Source organism: Hemicordylus capensis, chromosome 1 (genome assembly GCF_027244095.1).
Source record: "Hemicordylus capensis ecotype Gifberg chromosome 1, rHemCap1.1.pri, whole genome shotgun sequence".
Classification (NCBI taxonomy): Eukaryota; Metazoa; Chordata; class Lepidosauria; order Squamata; family Cordylidae; genus Hemicordylus; species Hemicordylus capensis.
The window spans coordinates 106,093,813-106,115,512 of NC_069657.1; the positions used below are offsets into that span (position 1 = coordinate 106,093,813).

At 44.1% G+C, this 21,700-nt stretch overlaps 1 protein-coding gene across 3 annotated transcripts in view; it reads left to right on the forward strand.

Annotated features, from left to right (window-relative positions):
• The first annotated feature begins 293 nt into the window (after positions 1 to 293).
• BBOX1 (gamma-butyrobetaine hydroxylase 1) overlaps positions 294 to 21,700 on the forward strand; it is a 63,247-nt gene continuing 41,840 nt past the window's right edge. Inside the window, exons 1-3 of one of the 3 annotated variants that reach the window (XM_053285838.1) lie at positions 294 to 317; positions 19,322 to 19,786; positions 20,072 to 20,186. In XM_053285838.1, coding sequence (XP_053141813.1) covers positions 19,394 to 19,786; positions 20,072 to 20,186 — 508 coding nt within the window. In that variant the 5' untranslated portion in view covers positions 294 to 317; positions 19,322 to 19,393. Of the gene's footprint in view, positions 318 to 607; positions 877 to 1,186; positions 1,209 to 19,321; positions 19,787 to 20,071; positions 20,187 to 21,700 lie in introns of those variants that run through there. The other 2 variants (XM_053285837.1, XM_053285839.1) reach the window with 2 other exon arrangements.

Below are 21,700 nucleotides of genomic sequence, written 5' to 3' on the forward strand. Positions count from 1 at the left end.
TTCTATAGGAGTGACAACACTTAGCAAAGTTTATAGCACTTTTTGAGTGGGCAAAACATTTCTCACATGCTTTATTTTGATGTGATCCTTACAATAACCCTGTAATGTAAATTGTATTATCCCCACATTGCAGCAGGAGAGCTAAGAGAGGGAGTGGCTTCATAGCAGAAGTGAGATTTCAATTGGATAAGAACTGATTACCAGCCCACTCTTTTAGCCATTACACTACTACACCAATTTTAGCAAGAGATCTTGCTAGCCTGTCATTTGTATGGACGAGCCCTTTCCTTAATCCTACCTTACCTCAATGAATACAGGTGAAATATTAAAACCAGTAGGAAATTCTCCATTAGTTTAAACGGAATATGGATTAAATGTTAAAGAACAGCCGAACTATTAAAAACGCAACAGTAAGGCTGCAAAACTTTGATGGCTGAAAGTAGTTACTTCAAACACTTTAATTCATGTTTTGCTGTTTCACAGCATCGATACAGTCTTGAAAAGAAAGCATTTGAAAGGAAGCTCAAGGGATAGTAATCGAACACTTCCAAACAATAAGTTTAGGGCAGCAGCAGGCGAGAAGAACGCCAATAATTGCAATGCCGTGCCCCAGAGTGCAACGCGTTTGCTCGCTTCCTCTCGGTTTCGCTCTCTGCTACTACACACCCCTTCTAAGAGGCCGTGCGCGCCTGCATCGCTGCCTGGCCCGGTGGCCGTAGCCGCTGTGGTTTGTGGGCGAGGCTGTGGGTTGACCTTTATCTCCTTCGGCCAGACCTTGCATAGCGCGCCCGCCTGCGGCGTTTTCGGCTGCCCCTCCTTAGTCGAAGCAGGCGACCAGGGCTCTTTGCCTGCTTTACTCACTCTAGCGCCTGGCAGGTAAGAAGCTGCTGCGTCCCCCCAGTCCGCACGCTGTGAATGTTCGTGGCTTCAGCGGTCATGCATCTAGCTGTGGTTCGACATATGGGAGCACCTCCTCCTCCTCCCCTTCTCCAGGGGACGACGAGGAGGCGGGTTCTGTTCCTCGCAGAACGAAGCGTGGGGTCGCGGGAGCGCGTCAGGAGTCCTTTCCCCAAACTGTTAAGTCCTTCTGCGGACTCCACGACCTGGGTGGCGGGAGAAGAACTTGGAGCGAGTGCAACACGCTTCGTAAAGGCTTCTGAGGAAATGGGAACCCTTTAAGCAGTTTTCGGAATTAGGATAGCCTTCATGTGAGCTTGGGTGTCCGTCACTCCCCCCACCCCCATATATAAATGTGCAGTAGCTATAAAAAGGCATGATGTGTGGGGGAGGTCCGACACAGCATGGGCAGGGTTGTTGTTGTTGTCGCATAGGCTGTACAGGGCATGTCCTTGCCAGGGTGTGTTCAAAAGTTGGGGAGCTGCAGCCAGTCCCAGCAGGGACTTCATTGGGGGGTGCAGAGCAAAAGAAGGGGTACGTGGGGCCATGGTGAGAGGCAGTGGAGGTGTGTGGCCACACCATGGTGGCGTGGAGGTTCCTGCCGGGACTCTCGCCTCCGCTACCTGGACTGTGGCCTGCCACAGTAGCCACCCTCTGACTACTAGCCCTGCAGCACACTCTGGTTGGCTGAGCACCCAGTGGGCTCCAGGCTGGGGGCACTATGGCCCTGTGGCTGGTGGAGCCCCACTATAGCAGCCCCCTTCCAACTTAGCCAACCCGGCACTGCACTCTGGTTTGCCGAGCAGAGTGCATTGCAGGGCCCGGCCAAGTTTGTTTTATTAATTCTCTCGTTCGTTCAGTTTCTCTACTGCCCTTCCTAAAGTGGCTCAGGGCAGTTAACATCAATCAAAATTTGATTAAATCAAAACCGTATAATAAAACAATTGAAATGTAAAAAACCCCACCATTTAAAAACCAGATTAAACTCCAGGCCGCTGGCAATGAGACATTTCCATGCCACCGCCACTGGCAGAGCACAGCTCCCACTTGGCCAGATCTGTGTCATGCTTCCGTTTGCCAAGCAGATTGTGCTGCAAGGCCCAGACTGATGGCGGTGGGGAATCTCTGCCCCACTGCATCTGTACGTTCATGCAGAATGGGATGCAAAAAAGTCATTTTCAGACTAAACATTGAATATCATGATCAGACTACCATTTCCCCCACACATTCACAAATTGTAACATGGGAAATCATCCTTTCCACTTTGCAAAATGAAACAGGTAACCAAGCTACCCCTATGGGAGAGAAATCACTCCGTGTGGTAGCTTTATCATCTATATGGGCTCATGTATTGCAGCCATTGTATGCAGTTTGTGCTTCTGATAATATGTGGGCATTTGAAGCTGCCTTATACTGAGTCACACCATTAATCAGTCTAGCTCAGTTTTGCCTACACTGATTCTTCAGGTTTCAAACAGGGACCTTTCCCAGCCCCAGTGACAGCCCATCCAGGTGGAGTAGCTGAGATGCCAGGCACTTCACATACAAAACATGTGCTCTGCTGTTCAGGGACAAAGAGTTATGTTGATGGTGCACCAGAACATTTTGTACCATGTGGCACTAAAACAATAAATTTGAGATGCACCATGCACTTGGTACCTTCAGTTCCTGTTTTTCAAATTAAGATCATTGATGGGCTGATGCATCATTCTTACTATATCAACTTTTCTCTTATTACTTAGAAAGCCAACTTCGCTGCTTTTCTGAAGCCATTTATTCACTCTCTGCCACTGACTCTGTTCCTCACTGATGTTGGCCCTAAAAAAATATATACACAAAATTGTGTGTTTGAGACTAGTTTTCTAAAGGGCTATCTGAAACACATGAAAGGTACTCTGTCAAGTTTCAAGGCCAATTTCTGCACTGTTGTTTTAAATTGTTTCCAGCATAATCACAAAATGCCACAAATATCAAATGGCTACTAAATGGTATGATGAGGATTTTGATGGGGAGAGGATCAATTGGATGTTCTCCACCCTCTCCCTCGCCAGATTTCTCTTTTCTTTGGTTTCTTGCTGCCATCACCTCCTTAATACCACCCTAAAGACCCCAGTAAGGAGGACCTAGTTATCTCAGGGCTTGTTCATTAGAAATCAGTGAGAAGACATAGCCAAGATCATTTTTATTGTAGGTTTCAGGGAAAACTGTGAGCCAGCTAGGAAAATGGGCAGGTAAACTCCCTCCAGAGTATTCAAACCCTACTAATTTCACACCAGGCATGTCCGAATAATGGAGCGGGGGTGGGGCAAGTGTCCCTGGGCTGTGGGGCCCACCAGGGCTCTCCTTCCCATAGGGCACCCTCTTATCCTCCCATGTGCTGCTGCAACTGCAGCAGCCATTAAAACCAATGGGCACTGCTTTACCCCTGCTACTGCTGTTCCCCACTGCCACTGGGCACCATGCCTGTCTCTTTCCAGTGTCATGCACATGGAAGGAGACAGGCATGGCTCCCAGAACAGCAGCAGTGGGGGTAAAGCAGTGTTCACTGGTTTTAATGGCTGGTGCAGTTGGTGTGGCTGCCACCAGCATAGTGCGGACCAGCAGCGACCACACCACCCAGGACAGACTGAAGAGGAATGGGGGGTGGGAAGGAATTGTTAGATAAGAGAAGCTTATAGCTCATCTCCTTCACCGATTAACAATTGCACCAGTTCAAAATTACCTAAGATCAGGAAACAGGCTTCCAGATCAGAGGATGTGACTTCTAACCAGGTTTTAGCTTCTATACCTATCAGGTTAGAGGAGGTCATTAAATTAAGGATTATGAAGTTTCTCGTTAATGACTGGGTAGTATAAGCTGCTGATACTGGTATTGCTGGCCCACCATGACATCTCACCCAAGGCATGGCAGTATAGGTCTGTGCTGCTGTGCCAGAAATAGCCACCAGATGTAGAATAGTGGTGCCATACAAATTTGTTACTGGCACTGAATTGGATGGAGATATCAGGCAGGACTAGGAACTAGTCAGCTACATCTTGTCCTAAAATGTCTTCTTGGAATCATCTACACCTAGGCAAACATGCTTGCCACAGTTATGGTAATAAAATATATGGAATGTGTTTACTGCAAGTTGTGTTTTAATGTGAAAGGATTTCTTGCAGACTAGCTTCAGTGTCTTCTTAGGACGAGAGGTTGTATAAGGTGACTCCTTTGCAAAGTGAAGCTGCCATGCACAATCCTGTTAGAAGTTCTGTTAAAATCAGTGGGACTGCTCCAGAATAAGTAGACTGTTACTTTGTAAATGTAAAGGGTGTTATTAAGAATACAAAATAATTTGATCCTAAACCATTTTAAATCCGGGTCCTAAACACAATTACTTGGAAGTCTTATACACACATTTCTATGAAAGCTTTCACCTATGCTTGTATATAAACCGTGTTATAAACCATTCTTTAACACATTGGTTCATTTACTACCACTACTACTACGAATATTTATATACTTGGATATATCCTTTAAATCAGTGAAACTTTTCATGCAAATGGAACGGAAACACAACCCTGTTCATTACTATCGGCTGTTGCTTGAGAGAATACGAAGAGGGCACAAAGTCACATAATACAATTGCGTAATTGTACATCATTGCATAATGTGGAAGTATTTTCCTTTTTGACCCCACCGTAACCTAGAGACATTTTCCATTTCTGGCTAATGTCATAAAGCATGAATTTCAGTTTTGCATATAATTATGCCTTTACTGGTCATAAAATTACCCATACCATTTACAAAATTCATCCTCCTCTGATCTCTTATTTATAAAAAAACATTGTTCAATGAATAGAGTATGGACTGCTTCCACATAGTCAAGCTATAGGTGGTCTTCCAGGTCAGTATGGTTCTAATCTAGAAAGAGTATGAAATACTATAATAGCATGAGCTTGCCAAGTTTTGCCTTGTTCAGGGTTTATTTGTAAAGATATGTATAACTGCTGAAGAGGGGATATTTAAAGCATATTTCAAAAGGACATTTAAAATCTCACCTCATTTATTTTTTAATTTCCACTTTCTTAAATGGTAATATCTTGGCATCCTGGCTCTCTCTCTCCCTCCCTCCCTCCCTCTCTCTCTCTCTCTCTCTCTCTCTCTCTCTCTATTTCTTTGCCTCATAATTTTACTCTGTGTGTTAAGGTATATTTTACTAAGCATGTAATTCTAAGAACTGCCAACAAATCAGATATATATTTTAGCTGATTAACCATCTGGCTTTTAATTAAGGAGGGATTGATTAGACCACTCCTAAAGAAGTCTTCTTTGGATCCCTTAGTGATGGACAGTTACAGGCCAATCTCCCTTGGTTGGGCAAGGTGATTGAGAGGGTGGTGGCTGACCAGCTCCAGGCAGTCTTGGAGGAAACTGATTATCTAGACCCATTTCAAACTGGCTTTAGGGCTGGCTATGGGGTTGAGACAGCCTTGGTCAGCCTGATGGATGACCTTTACCGGGGAATCGACAGAGGGAGTGTGACTCTGCTGGTTCTTCTGGATCTCTCAGCGGTGTTCGATACCATCGACCATGGTATACTTCTGGATCGCCTGGGGGAGTTGGGGATAGGAGGCACTGCTTTGCAGTGGTTCCGCTCCTATCTCTCAGGTAGAAAACGGGAGCTGTTATATTGAGTCCCCCATTCTGTCACCAGTGCTTTTCAATATTAACATGAAACCGCTGGGTGAGTTCATCAGGAGATTTGGTGCAGGGTGTTACAGTATGCTGATGACACCCAAATCTACTTCTCCTTTTCATCTTCAGGAAATGGCACTCATTCTCTAAATGCCTGCCTACAGGCCGTAATGGGCTGGATGAGGGAGAACAAATTGAAGCTGAATCCAAGCAAGACGGAGGTGCTCATTGTGGGGGCTCAGAATCTGAGGGATGAGTAGATTTCCCTGTGCTGGATGGGATTACACTCCCCCAGAAGGAGCAGGTGCGCAGCTTGGGAGTACTCCTGGACCCAGGCCTCACCCTGGTATCTCAGGTGGAGACCATGGCCAGGAGTGTTTTCTATTTCCATTCCTCGGAGTGGATGACCTCAAAACAGTAGTGCATCAGCTGGTAACCTCCCGGCTTGACTACTGCAATGCGCTCTATGTGGGGCTGCCTTTTTATGTAGTCCGGAAACTTCAGTTAGTTCAGAATGCGGCAGCCAGATTGGTCTCTGTGGCAACCCGGAGAGACCATATGATGCCTGTTTTGAAACAGCTACACTGGCTGCCGATATGTTTCCGGGCAAAATACAAAGTGCTGGTTATTACCTTTAAAGCCCTGAACGGCTTAGGTCTGAGTTATCTAAGAGAGCGCCTTCTTTTACATGATCCCCACCACACGTTAAGGTCATCTGAGGAGGTCCGTCTCTAGTTGCCACCAGTTTGTCTGGTGGTGATGCAGAGGCGGGCCTTCTCTGTAGCTGCTCCTGGGCTATGGAATGCACTCCCGGCAGAAATTCGTAATCTGAGATCATTGCTGTCCTTCAAGAGAGCCCTTAAAACGTACTTATTTGGCCTGGCCTTCCAGAGTTTTTAAATGATTGTTTTAAACTGTTTTAAATTGTTGCCCTGATTTCCAGGGCTTTTAGCTGTTTTATTGGTTTTATTGTGTTTTGGTAGTTTGGTTTTAATTGTTAATTTGTTTTTAATTGTTTCTGTCATGTTGTGAACCGCCCTGAGCCGTATCGGAAGGGCGGTCTATAAATCTAATAAATAAATAAATAAATTGTTAATTAATTTGCATATTAGTAATATAGGTGCCTTGTTGAGAATACAGTATTAAAAGAAAAATATTGTTTTTAAGAGCAAGATAACCTTTGACTTAATAAACAAAACCTGCCTGATTGTTACAATGAAAGGCCACCTTTAATATTCATAGACGTCATGCACACAATCAAAAACTATGTTCTACCTGGGTTTGGGAGCTGTGAGTGCTCACAGTTTTCAGTTGTTTGGAAGCAAGGTAACTTGGGTAGCTTTTCCTCCTACCTTGCTTCCACATAATCACACACTCTGGGTTTGGGAGCACACACAGCTTCCAAACCCAGATAGAGCACAGTTTTTGATTTTGTGAATGATCTTATGTGAATGATCTCATAGTCTATTTGGAAAACTGTAGTATACAGTATCCTAATTATCGGAGGCAAAATGATTTTAGAAATACATATGTTCAAATTCCATCAGAAGTGTAGAAGATCCAGATTTAAAAGACAGATTGACATTGAGCATTATGAACATCAGTTACTTGTAGCTCTTATTGCAAGAGAGAAAAGCATAGTGATTTCACACAGGAAGCAAAGTGTCTGCTGGTTCTGGATACAGATTAGAAAGAAAACCCATTTTCAAGGCTCTTTTATTCAACATTGATACAAGAAGGGGAAACTGTGTGTGGGGGTGGGGAGGGCTAAGTTTATTTCATTCAGTCATTTATGGTAGCATGTCCATCAGTCTCAGCCCCACTGATTAATCAAGTGGGGCAGGCATCACATTTTAACCAATGATTAAAACTTTAATTAACTTACTGATTATTCCGCTGTCCTAGAGTACTCTGGTTTTTAAGATATGGAATAAACATTTAGGTACATGTGCTTAGAATCATGGAATTAGAAATGTTTATGGGAGCCCCTATTGGGTGGTATTAAAACATGTATTGTAAAGAAGTGGAGACTTGGGGCTTCACATTACATTGGTGGCATTGGCACTGTTGCAGCATAGCACACATAGAAGCTATTCTCACGACCAGGATAAATTGGGCTAAGCTTAGGCAGCTTAGCCCAATTTCTCCTGGTCGTCTGCTGCCACGGGAGCCATGTAGCTCCCGGCAGCAAACCACCAAAAGTATCCCTCCCCTTAAAAAAAGTTAGCGGAGTGAGCGCTCCCCTAACTCCGTTTGATTGCTCATGTGCTGCCGTGGTGCGGCCACAGCAACACACAAGGAGACCCCTGCCAGGAGGCTAAAACAAGTCTCCTGCCCCCGGGGGGGTCTCTCCAGGAACCTTATTCCGGGGGCCAACTGGCCCCCGATCCCTGCCAGCTCCATGACAGAGCCAGCAATTGTATGGGCGGCTAATCTGGCTCCCCAGGGATGGCTCCCTGCCCATGTGCGGGGAGAGTGGGCTAAGGCCACTGTCCCTGCACTAACCCGAATGGCGCTTCACACCAATTGTGTGAAGCGCCTCATTATGTGAGAGGCCGCAGGCCACACAGGAGGGTCATGCACTGGGGCTCCTCTCCACACAAGTGCCACCCTCCCAGACACTGGTGTGAGAAACAGCCACACCATGAGCTTTTCCTGTGCAACATGTGGCTCCTCTCCTTACTTGAGTGGTGAATGGAAAGAGATGCACTGTTATGGCCCCACAGCACCAATCTAAGAAGGGGCTTTAGAAGGGCTATAACTATGTGAAGAATGAGAAGATGGAATTCTGGAATGTACACTTCAGATTTGAGGGTCTTTGAGGGTCAAAAAAAGTCTTTGACATTTTCAACAAAACACAAAGGTAACATTAATTCAGAACAAAACAATGGATCAGCATCACAAATGTCACATCCAGTTCTGAGGCAAACATATATAGCACAGCTACAAGAAATGAAGATTACTGGGTAAATTAAACATCCAGGTACACACACATAAAAATATATTTAGCCAAATGTATCCTCCAAAATGTATGATGGGCTATTTGCCATGAGATGTGGTGATGGTCACTAGCTTGAATGGCTTTAAAAGGGGTTTAGACAAATTCATGGAGGACAGGTCTATCAGTGGCTAGTAGTCTGGTGTTTATAGGCCACCTGCAGCCTCAGAGGCAAGATGTCACTAAATACCAGTTGCAGGGGAGTAGCAGTAGAAGAGAGGGCATGCCCTCACCTCTTTCCTGTGGGCTCCCCAGAAGCGGACAGTCCACAGTGTGGATCACTGTGTAAACAGGATGCTGGACTAGATGGCCTTGGGCCTGATCCAGCAAGGCTGTTCTTGTGTTCTATGGATGGATTAGGAAGAGAGATCATGATTACTATATGTTATAAAGGGATTTCAAACATCATTGAAAGGGCAAGTTCTCAGGGAAGCATGTACATTCTGGTGAGCCATAAAAAGGTCTTGAAAAGAGCTTATGCAGATGGTTTTACACCTCTTGGCTTAGAATCATATTCCATATGCATCATTCTGCTACTGCCCTGGAAACAGCCTTCCATGAGTAGAAAAAATCCATTGGATTTAAGAAGACATGGAGTTCATTTAAAAAAATCAGAAATTGAGGCTGTTCTCATGAGCAGCCAAGCCCAGGCTTAGGCAGCCAAGCCAGGGTATGGCTGTCCATGAGAACTGCCAGGATCCATGTGGGGGTCATTGCCATGGTGATCGTGTGCACAGCAACACATCTGAGGCCAGTCTGGATCGTCTGCGGGAAAGGTAGGCTTAAACCTGCCTTCCTCCCATCTGTCCACCTGATCATGTAAAAGGCCTCACTGTGTTCTACTCGGATTTGGGAGTTGGGTGTGCTCCCAATTTGCAGTTGTGTGGAAGCAAAGTAGGAGGAAAATCTGGGTAGAAGTGATTGTGTGGAAGCAAGGTAGGAGGAAAGCCTGGGTAACTGGGTACCTTTCTTCCACACAACCAAAAGCTGGGAGCACATACAGCTCACAAACCCGGATAGAACACAGTTTTTGATTGAGCCCATCCTCACAACTAGTGAGAAAGGGTTACCCTATCTGCAGGGAAGAAGCCCAGAAAAGCTTACCTCCCCACAGACAATCCTCCAGGCTCCCCTGGGCAGGCAGATCACCTGCCCAGATGAGCACTCGCTCCAGGGCTCAGGGTGCCGGGATGCGTCCCTTCCTCTCCGAAATACTTTAATGCATTGTGTGAGTATGCAGTGCATTATGGGGATTCCCCCTCCCCTCCCTGGGCTCTTCATGCTCTGGCAGCCATGACTGACAGGCGATTAAAAAACCCAGGGTTAGGAGATCGCTTAACCCCATTTTAGAGGGAGGCTTCGCACTCGGGTTTGCTGCTGTGATGCTGCTGGCACTGGGCATGATACCGGCAGTTCACACGCAGATTCAAAACCAGACTGGGCTCCCTTAGCCCGGTTTTGCATGCACGTGTGAATAGCCTCATTGTGTGAAATCAAGGTACCCAGGTTTTCCTTCTAGCTTGCTTCTGTACAAGCAAACAATACACAGCTCCCAAACTTGGGTAGCACACATTTTTTTGATTGTGTGAATGACCTCACTGTCAAGTACAGTGCTGCCAGGTAGGAGTGTGCATGGAACCGGTTCCATGCACACCCGGGAGGCTGGGAGTGGCAGCTTTAAGGTGCGAGGAGGGTGCTCTTACCTTCCCCACCACGTTCCCCCCTCTGGCGCTGCTTTCAAAAATTCTGTTACAGGGCAGCTGTATACTCTCTTGCCACCCTGGTCAGCGTCGAGCGATTTTACGGTGACCAGGGTAGCCGTTCCGCACCAGCATTTTTTAAAGCAGTCTCAGCTTGGGAAACGCAGCAGGGGAGGTAAGAGCTCCCTTCCAGTGCCTTAAAGCCACCCCCCAGCCCCGCATTCAAAATGGTTCGAATGCGGGAGTTCCGAACCTGTTTGGCATTCCTTGAATGCAAAACTGAACAGGCACATCCCTACTGCTAGGGAGGAATTTAGTTGGGTTAATGGGGCTAAAGTCTGTACTCCTAACTTGTATTCTGAATTTGTCTAACCTAGAGAAGATTCTGCTGTTAGTCTCCATATGCAGACTGGCAACAATGTTCCTAACTACCAACAAAGCAAAGAGAGATTAAAAACTAGGTCAGAACACAATAAAGAAGTCAATTCATTTTTTTTTTTTAAAAACCCACCACTTCCTATACTTAAGCTATACTTTAGAAGGCAGTTTTTCACTTTGTATTTGCAATTGAATAATCTACTAGATTAAGTTGTTGATGCTGAAATCCAATCCAAACCACACTTGACTGGAAGCAAGTTCCATTGAAATCCATGAAGTTTAGTTCAGAATAAATATGGTTAGGATCAGGTTTTAAACTTTGTGGCTGAAATCCAGAGCAGTCAAAGGCTTCCTTGCATCCCAGAGACTTACTGACTTGATGGCAATAAGAATCCTAAAAGGAAGGGGCTTGATGGAGTTGCCTTTCTTCCTCACTGAAGTCAGTGGCTACTCTTGCCATATGGTCCTTCCTAGACACAGCTAGCTTGATTATACAGGCACAGTATTCGTACTATGAGTGCCTGTATTCGCATTTGTCATAAAATCCAAACCATCTGTCAAGCTGCCTGAAATTTGGCACAGAGCAACTACAGAGCACCACCACTTCCCCATACCTGTAAGTAAGTAAGTAAATAAATAAGTAAAATTAAAATTAAAGGAAATGTGTTCTTTATATGTAACCAATAATTCAGGTCAATAATGGAATGTAGAAGGAAACTGCCAGACATTTCTTGAGTTATTAGCCTTTGAAGTCTCCAGAATAATAGGATAATCAGCTGAGGGAATATATTGGAGCACATGCCAATTGTCTGGGCATCGGGGTGGGGAAAGGTTAATACCTCAGCAGACAGAAACGATTCAATCTGATCTGGACAGACTCAAGTATTGGGCCAAAGCCAACAAAAGTTCAGCAAAGATAAATGCAAAGCACATTTGGGTTAACACACACAAAAAATGTCAAATGTGCAAGTACAGGATGAGGGGGGACCTGGCTTGGCAGCAAGACATGTGAACAGGTCCTATGTGTCTTACTGGGCAACAAGTGGAATATGAGCCAGTAGTGTGATACTGCTACTAAAAATACTAATGCACTCTTAGGCTTCATTAACAGAAGCGTAGAGTAGAATTCTGCACTCTATTCTGCAATATTCAGCTAACTGCTAACTTGGCAAAGAGGCACCTTTTAACATGGTGATTCTCTTTATTTAGCATCAGAAGAATAACTGGCCCTCTCCACCCCCAGCACAGTACTTCCAGTGACTGCTGCTGGTGTCTAGCTTATGTTTCTTTTTAGATTGTGAGCCCTTTGGGGACAGGGATCCATCTTATCTTATTTATTTATTATTTATCTGTGTAAACTGCTCTGAGCCATTTTTGGAAGGGCAGTATAGAAATTGAAGATAGATAGATAGATAGATAGATAGATAGATAGATAGATAGGAATACCATTTGGATCTGGACCCTGCATTTTATGAAGGATGTTGATAAACTGGAACACGTTTAGAGGAGAGCAACAAATGATGGTGAAGGGGTCTGGAAACCTCTGAGAACCTAAATAAAAGGTTCTTTAGCCTAGATAAAAGAAGACAAAGGGGAGGTATCATAGCTATCTTCCAGTATCTGAAGGGCTGTCGTATAGAAGGAGGAGCAGTTTTTACTTGTTCCTGAAACAATGGGTTGAAATTACAAGGAAGCAGATTTAGGCTAGATATTAGGATGAACAACTGCAAGAGCTGTTTGATGGTGGAACAGTTTGCCTCTTGCAGTGGTAGGCTCTTCACTGGAGGCTGGACAGCTGAGGATGCTGTAGCAGTTTCCAAGGCCCCTTCCAACGATATGCTTCTGTGCTTAGTTGATTCTTCCCAATAGCAGTCATTTCTCTCAGTAGAGATGGCTGTTAATCATTCTCCTTAGCTTTATGAGAGGAGAGCTGGTCTTGTGGTAGCAAGCATGACTTGTCTCCTTAGCTAAGCAGGGTCCACTCTGCTTGCATTTGAATGGGAGACCACATGTGAGCACTATAAGATGGAATCACGCTCTGGGAAGAACAGAAGGTTCCAAGTTCCCTCTCTGGCATCTTTAAGATAGGGCTGAGAGAGATTCCTGCTTGCATCCTTGGAAAAGCTGCCGCCAGTCTGTGTAGACAATACTGAGCTAGATAGACCAATGGTCTGACTCAGTATATGGCAGCTTTCTGTGTTCCTATGGACCACTGAGCCACCATAGAAACCTGAGCTGTGTGTCTAACTAAGCCTTGTTCAGACCAGAGACTTCTGGCTTGCTAAGACTTTTTTGTGCTTGTAGCTGCTGTCTAACAGTACATCCTTTTGCATGGTAAGATATACTTGCAGATGAAGGCAGTGTGTAATGCAGGAGTGCAGAGTAAGTATATTTTGCATGGAGTATGTATTGACTGGGCAGCTGCACACCTGTGTGATCTGTATTTGACAAGGACCAGTAAAAACGAGGACTGGGAGGAAATAGCCCTCACCCCATTTTTCTACACCACCCTGAGGTGGTGACATTTCTGCAGTTTTCAGGGGCAAAAGTAGAGCTTCACTAACAGCAGAAGCACAAGGGGCAAGTTAGGACTTAAGAGTAGTAGCATTAGTTTTCTGGACAGCTGTCAGTCACAATTTTTCCTTGTTAAAATTTTCTGGAAACAACACTACACAATGAGATGAAGATCACTTCTGAAGAAAAATGGCTGCTGCTTGCCCAAGCTTGTGGTGGAAGCAGTGAAAAAAAGAGGAACTGAGGGCTGGGTTCGGTGCAATCAAATCCTGCCCCCCAATTCCAAACTGAAAATTATCCCAGGAGAACCCCGGAGAGAGGAGAGCTGGTCTTGTGGTAGCAAGCATGACTTGTCCCCATGGCTAAGCAGGGTCTGCCCTGGTTGCAGATGAATGGGAGACTTGATGTGTAAGCACTGCAAGATATTCCCCTCAGGGGATGAAGCCGCTCTGGGAAGAGCAGAAGGTTTCAAGTTCCCTCCCTGGCTTCTCCAAGATAGGACAAGATTTTTTTTATAGGACAAGATTTTTTTATTGAACCAACAAACTACCAAAGCATACAGTAGGGCTGAGAGATTCCTGCCTGCAACTTTGGAGAAGCTGCTGCCAGTCTGTGAAGACAATACTGAGCTAGATAGACCAATGGTCTGACTCAGTATATGGCAGTTTCCTATGTTCTTATGTTCTGTCTCAGCCTTACGTGGCCACATTGGAATGGCTGTGTCTCATATTCAGGGGTTGACACTTAATAAACAGATTGTATTTGTGTCCAGTTGATAATAATATTAGACACTATTAATGCCTGGTGTTAATACTGTATACCTTCAGTGTCAGGTAAAAGTCCTGGCTCTTTAAGAAGCCTTTGAGAGCAGCACATTTTGTTGTCCTTTTCCTTTCCTCAATGAATTATTGCCTGCACTGCTGATCATTGTTTGTTCTTGAGTTTCTTCTGAACTGCTTATATTAATTTGCTTGTTTTCTGTTCTTGTTACATATCTTTGATTCTCTTACAGTATAATTTTGATGTTTTAAATGCTGTTAGATGCTTTGAGGCAAGATAAAGGAATTGATGATGATGATGATGAAGATGATGATATGATAAATAGAAAAAATAACAAAATACAAAGATCTACAAATTGAAATTGAAAGGCTGTGGCAGAAGAAGACCAAAATAATCCCAGTAGTAATTGGTGCCCTAGGTGCAATTCCGAAACACCTTGAAGAGCACCTCAACACCATAGGGGCTACAGAAATCAGCACCAGCCAATTACAAAAAGCAACTTTACTGGGAACAGCCTATATTCTGTGACGATATCTATAATAATAACAGCAACAACACTGATAATAAAATTCAGCCATCCCAGGTCCTTGGGAAGGACTAGATGTCTGGATAAAACAAACCAGTGAATGACACCTGTCTGACTGTGTAAACAAAAATAATAATAATAATTCATTGTTCAGTTTTTCAGCATATTAGGAGCCTTCTTCTTTTATTTGTGACCAGATTATTATTCAGTTTTATTCTGAATAAGTCCTTATTTTGATAGATTACTAGAAGCAGGGTCTATTTTTTAAAATTGTAGATTAAAAAATAAGTTAAACCAATCCCAGCAGACTACTTTTGGATTTTGTCCAAAAACAAAATCATATTACAAAGACCTTATAAAATTATGACTTTAAATTTGGTTCAGCTAGCAGAACACTTGCAGTTGAATACTGGGTTTTTGAATAGTTGAGTTACTTTGAGAGAAAGAATCAGTCATCTAGACACACAAGCTAATTTACATGAAATGGTGAATACTTGTGAAAAGGGCAAAGGGCACGTATTTTGTTTCCCCCTCCTACATATTAATGATGTTTTCAGGAGCAGCCTCTCTGTTTTTTGCCCTGGCTCATAGCTGGGATTGTGTGTTTGCTTGGGCTGCTTGCCTAGAGCACCTGTCTGATGGAGGAATCCTTCAAGGTACTGTACTTGTTGCATGGTGGCTTGTGGGATATCTGGACGCTGGGAAAATGCGTCCCGGCCTCTGTTGATCTGAGCTGCCGGGAGCAGTGTGGATTGTGTGGGCATGTCGCTGCATGACCAAGACATCACCAACTATCAGCTAGGGGAAGGTATCCTGGATCATGCCTCCCCATTCGCCCTCCTCGCTATTCATACATGCCTGTGTGAATAACCTTATTGTTTAAGTTGATGTTGTCAGCTGCAGGAGAAAGGACAGTTTTTCTCTCTCTTACTTCCTGCTCACTCTCACTCCACTCCCCTTTTTGCTATACAATATGTCTTACTGGTTATAGTTGCAGGTATGTAGTGATTGGTTACATCAGGTATACTTGATAGAAACATGCATTGTATTGGGTTGGGCTGCAAGGAAACAATTTATTTTCTTATTGCTGACCTAAAATTAGTAGGATATGAGGCTTTTTTAAAGTGAAACAGAACTAATGGGGTAGCTGAATATGATCAAAGCAAGGTAGAAACAAATCTTCCCAGAGATCCCAAGAGAGTGGTTGGCTGAAGAGACCTGGGGCAAAAAGCAGGGATTGGAGACTAAGAGCAGGGTGGTTGAAGGAAGGGAGAGCAGAGTGTGAGGCTGTTCTCACATGCAGGCTAACCCAAGCTAGAGAAGCCCATCTGGAGTTAGGCTGTGTGTGAGAGCTGCTGGGATCAGGCCTGGTGGGGCAGCACCACCTAGCCCGTTAACCCAGGCTCCAGGATTGTGTCTCCCCTCAGGCTACATTTAGACTGAGGACACACAGAGACGGGCACCTAGAGCGTTCATCTCCTGGAGCAATTCCCCAGTGCATCGCTCACAGTGTGCTGTGCATTGTGGGATACCTGGAGGCCGGGACCTGTCATCTTGACCTTTGGAGCTCTGCGCAATGTTCCCTGGCTCATCTGGGGGAAGGTAAGCTTCGTGCAGCCTTCTCCCTGCACGCGTGCTCCCCTGCCCACCTGGTCATGTGAATGACCACCTGTATGATAAGGAGGAGAGTCCTGGTGATGTGGAAAAGACCAAGTCCCAAGGTAAAGAGGCACAGAGGAATCAGAGAAGAGGGACCACATGAAAAGTGGAATCATTTGCAGAACCTAAAGACCTAAACACCATGTGCTACTGGTGGAAAGGGAACTGGATGATGCTAGACAGTGACCCTTGCCTAGTCAACTCTCTTACATGAATGGTGAAGGGTAAAGTGCGCTGCCGAGTCGGTGTCAACTCCTGGCTGTGGTTGTCTTTGGTAGAATACAGGAGGGGCTTACTATTGAGTGGGGAAATGACTTGATTAGCAAGCCAGAGTTTGCCGGTTCAAATACCCACTGGTATGTTTCCCATACTATGGGAAACACCTATATTGGGCAGCAGTGATATAGGAAGATGCTGAAAGGCATCATCGCACACTGTGTGGGAGGAGGCAATGGTAAACCCCTCCTGTATTCTACCAAAGTCAACCACAGGGCTCTGTGGTTGCCAGGAGTCAACACTGACTCGATGGCATGTGCATGGTAGGGATTGTCACAACCTGCATACTGTGAGGTTTTTGTTTTGTGCCCAAGAGCAGATCCCTTGTACCAATTTGAGGATTCTGCTAGCCCCACCACTTTTAGTTGCTAGGCAAGGGGAGTAGAAGCAATTTTATTTGCCCATTTTCTCATTCACCTATTGGGAAGCACTTCACACGTCGGGTTTTTCACTGCTTTTTAGAGTGCAACCCAATTTATATCCGCAGTTTAAAAAATCCACTTTTTGCATTGGTTAAAAAAAAAAAGCATTGAGTTTGCAGTAAAGCCTCACAGAAAACTTGTGGTACTGTGTGGAGAATTCCCTGCAGGAGCAAAGGCAGTGTCGAGAAGCTGTGTCAAGCTCTGCTTGTGGTGGGCGGCTTGGCACAGCCACCTGCTGCCACCACCATTGTAGCTACCCACACCAGCTCCTGCTTGAGCCCTTTGACCTTCAGCCCAAGAGCCTCCAGCAGCCAGGTTGGTGGAGGTGTGCTTGGGTGTGTGTTCTTGGGTGTGTGTGCATGGGTGTGTGTGTGTGAGAGAGAGAGAGAGTGAGGGAGGGAGGGTATATTCTCTATCAGAGAATGAGAAAGGATGTTCATATGTAACTTTTACAAAAGTGTGTGTGTATGTGTGTAGTACACAATAGGTAAATCTTTTCTCAATGCTTAATTCCTTGACTATATATAAATACCTACTGTGATCGGTCTGTGCTCCAATCAGCATCTTCATACTATTTCATAAAGCCTGGACAAAATATATCTATTCTGACCTTTTAAGTTCTCCACCATGTCCCTTGCCCAAGTATTTGAATGATACTACATAAGATGAGATCTAATGGCTTTAGCTACACTTCCATCTGCTTGTCTTGTCTTTCTCATATGCGCATGCACTCTCTCTCTCTCTCTCTCTCTCTTACTGTGATTCTGAACAAAAATCCTGCATAGTGCTGATAGGGATAAGAAACCAACAGGAAAATTTGTCATCCAGTAAGAATTTCCTGAGCAATAATACAATAAAGTGTCCAATAAGGTTGTGAGAAGCTCCAGGATCTGTCCTGATCCTGATGCTCCACAGCTGGGTAGTCCAGGTTTTTTACCCAGTCTAATAGTGGGGTAGAAGGATGTAAGCGCACCCTTCAACCCCACTCCCTGGTCTTGGGTATGTTCAGGCTGCCTTCAGCTAGAGCGTGAACAGACCCAGGCAGCAAGAGCATCTGCCAGCAAGGAAATCCCCAGTGCACCATGCTCCTGGCACGGTGCATTGTAGGATGACAGAGGACTTCCTCCCCCAGCTTCCAACTCTGCCACTCACCGCAGCACCACACATGTGCCATGGAGAGCATCAGAGCTTAGAGAAGACAGTGATCATGTGTGGCAGGGAAAAGCCTGCCTCTCCGCCTGCCCTCCCTGGCTCCAAGAAGATAGGTCATATGATATATAAATAGAGTTTCTCTCCCTAAGTGATGATGATGTACAGGGCTGTTTTTGGACTACAACACCCATAATCCCCAGCCACAGCAGTCATTAGCCAGGGATTATGGGAATTGTCAGCCAACATCTGCAGGAGGGCCGAAGTTGAGCAGCCCTGATGTAGTATCACAGGTGGACCTCTGTATTTGTGGGGTTCCATTCCTTGCTTCTACTGCAGATAATGAAACCGCAAATACCAAGACATTAAGTCAATGGGGATGGGCTGGTTAGGTTCCTGGAGGCTGGGAAACTGTGGTAAAGATGGGCAAATCTTGGGGGGGGGGGCAATAAAGTGCCCTACGTGCTCTGTGGGCCTCCAGCAGTCTGGCAATGCCCCCCGGAATGAAGAAAGAAGGGTTTTAAAAACTCAATGAGCCACAAAATGGCTCCCTTTAGTGGTTAGAGTGTTGGACTAGGACTGGGGAGACCCGAGTTCAAATCCCCATTCAGCCATGATACTTGCTGGGTGACTCTGGGCCAGTCACTTCTCTCTCAGCCTAACCTACCTCACAGGGTTGTTGTGAGGAGAAACGTAAGCATGCTCTGGGCTCCTTGGAGGAAGAGTGGGATATAAATGTAAATAATAATATTTCCAGCCACCCTGACCTGTGGTTATGTGATCTTTTCTGCTATTTTTTATGCGTATCCCTAGGCCAGGTGTCAATTATCCAACCGCGGATAAGCAAAACTATGGATAGCAAATCCATGGGTAACGAGGTTTGCCTGTATAGGCCTATAAGAGGGTAGGAGGGAAGTTGTGGGTTGAATAGTGTTCTCATGGACCCAAATTTACCAAATGTGTCATGTTGTTCAGTACAATATCCTGTAAGAGAGAGGATGGCAGGAAAAGGAATCCATGGGTGCAGTCTTGTCTAACAATTGCTTTTTGGATGGCTTTGCAATGGTTTTTTTTTTTTTTTGGTTTTTTTTAAAGAACACTTGGTTTTGCAAAAACTGCTTGATGCCTGTCCTCCAAAACTGTGGTTCTGTCACATGTCTAAGTTAGGCTGAAATATTGATGCCCCTATGCTAAAATAAACGTTTTCAAAAAGTTATATTGAAACAAAAAAAATAAGTGCAGAACTCCTTTGCTAAAGAAAAAGGACAGTTAGTAGAAGGAGCACTTCTTTGAACAGAAGTCTTTTAACTTCTCCCCTTCCAACAACATGCTTTCTTTGTACAGCACTGACCTGAAGAGAGCTTTGAAAAGGGCAAAGGAATTTATGTGCCAAAGATCAGACAAGAGAAGGAAAAGATGTGGACGGCTATCGCAAAATGCTTACTACGCACCAAAGTCCATGCAGACTGTTCTCGTACTCTGCTGCAAGCACAAAAGGGCAAATGCATTCATCAAAAGTGTTTCTCTCTGAGCAGGAGGCCTTGGCAACAGTCAGCTGGGACAGCACAGGCAGTTCAGGCCTTCAACATGAGTGCAACCATCCAGAAAGTAGAAGCTCTGGATGCAAGTCAGTATATTTGTGTTCACTGGGAAGATGGGAGTGAGAGCCTTTATCCTTCTGTGTGGCTACGGGACAACTGCCAATGCCCTGACTGTTTCTTGCACTCTGCTAAAGCACGCAAGCTGCTTCTTGAAAATCTGGATGTCAACATTGCAGCAAAGGGGGTCACTTTGACTGAGAGCAAAAAGGTAACTTTCTGAAAACAAATCATAATTTTTGCATTAATAGATGAAAATTAGTCAATAGAATCATTTTATTATGTCCCTATATTGCTTGAGACTTTGTATTTCTTATACAAATTGAGACTATTAATAACATATATACCAGTTACTTACGCACCAAGATGTTTCTGACAGCAAAAAAGCAAGGAAAGCAAATAGTGTATCTGTTGGGGTTCCCCCCCCCACCCCCAGATCTGTGAAATTTCTTTGGCCAGTTTTCATTATATGTTTGTTTCTGTTTTATGGAATAAGGTGTGCGTATTATGGCCAGATGACCATACCAGTGAATTTGAGGCCGAATGGTTGAAGAAGAGATGTTTTTCTGAACAAGCAAGGGCAAAAATACAAGAAGAATTGTTTTTATCAGGTAGGGATTCATAACAGCTCTGTGATAAATGCATTAAAGCCACCCATATTAAAAATAATTATAAAAAATAATAATTTAAAAGCTACTACTCTATTGTATTGCAGGTGCTTCACATATTTATCTCAGTATTGACCCATACCACCTATAACACTGATATAGTCATTCAGCTTGTAGGGCAGGGCTACATTGTACACATGAAATTCCTGCTCCCAAAATGATTTCCTCGTTAATTAAAAATAAAACCATCACCTTGGGCATAAAGCAATGAGTACACCATGTCTATTTCCTTTAGTGACATGAATGGGATCCTATCTGCATGTGGGAACTTTGAAGGAGCAGGAGGGCACCAAGAACTCTAGAATATGATATATACATTATGCCACTTCCCTGTTGTCTTCTATGCAGACAATTTTTCTAATGATTCTAGTGTAGCCTAATGAAAAAGGTTGCACATGCAAACTACAGAACTCAAGCATTTCCGGTGTTCCAAGGCACAACATTGACAAACATAGCAAAGAGATTTTTTTTAGAAAATTCACAGCCAGTGCATCCTTGGTCCAGTCCATGGCATAATGAGTTTACCTTAGAATTCTTCAGAAAATTGCCACCCAATAATATGAGCCAGGGGGCATTTCAGTCAGCACAACACAAGCACACAGATGCTGACTAGCTAGCAGCATGGTTGACATCAGCAACCTAGGCAAGCAACTGCCTGCTTGTATCATACTGTGAGACCCCCTATGCAGAGTTGATAAAAATCGATAAATAATTGTTTGATTTAAATCTTATTTTTAATTGAAATTGGATTTTAATTTTAAAAAAAAATAATTAAAAGAACCTAAGTCAAAGATAGCATCATGAATATTAATCATAACTTCTCATTATATTCTATGAACATTTTAAGAGCAGTATATGGGGATGAGAGATAACAGACTTGATCAAATCCTACTGTGTAGGTGGTGTACATGCAGCACACACATACAGTTAAGCCCTCCCCACCAAAAAATGCTCAAAGGCAAAGGTGGTCAATAAATGAATAGATGATTTGGGGGGGATGAAGTATACCTGAGCAAGGAGGAGTCTGGTTATAAATGCAGAAGGGATGGGTGGGGATAGACACTGAAAACAAAAGTGAACAAAACATATTCATGCAATCCTGAGGAAACTCTTTTGGAGTGTATCCTTCATTGTAGAAGGGAAACACCTATCATGGCAGCAGGCTGTAAAAGAGACCCCATTTGGGAATATTTTAATGACGTTTCTGTGGATAAAATGGGCATGTATGCGAAATGCAGCAAAGAAATTTAAGGCCTGGTTGCCCAAATGAAACAGCATTCTGAAAGGTGTGTACGTAAGTTCTAAAAATGAAACCTATCTCTATCTCTGAATATTTATTGTCATATATAGTTATATTAGACAAGAATGTACTTTTACTAGAAAATGATTATTTTCTTGACCAATGATTTAAATCGTTAAAATTGAGTCTTTCTGTGAAGCTATTTAAATCAATTTGA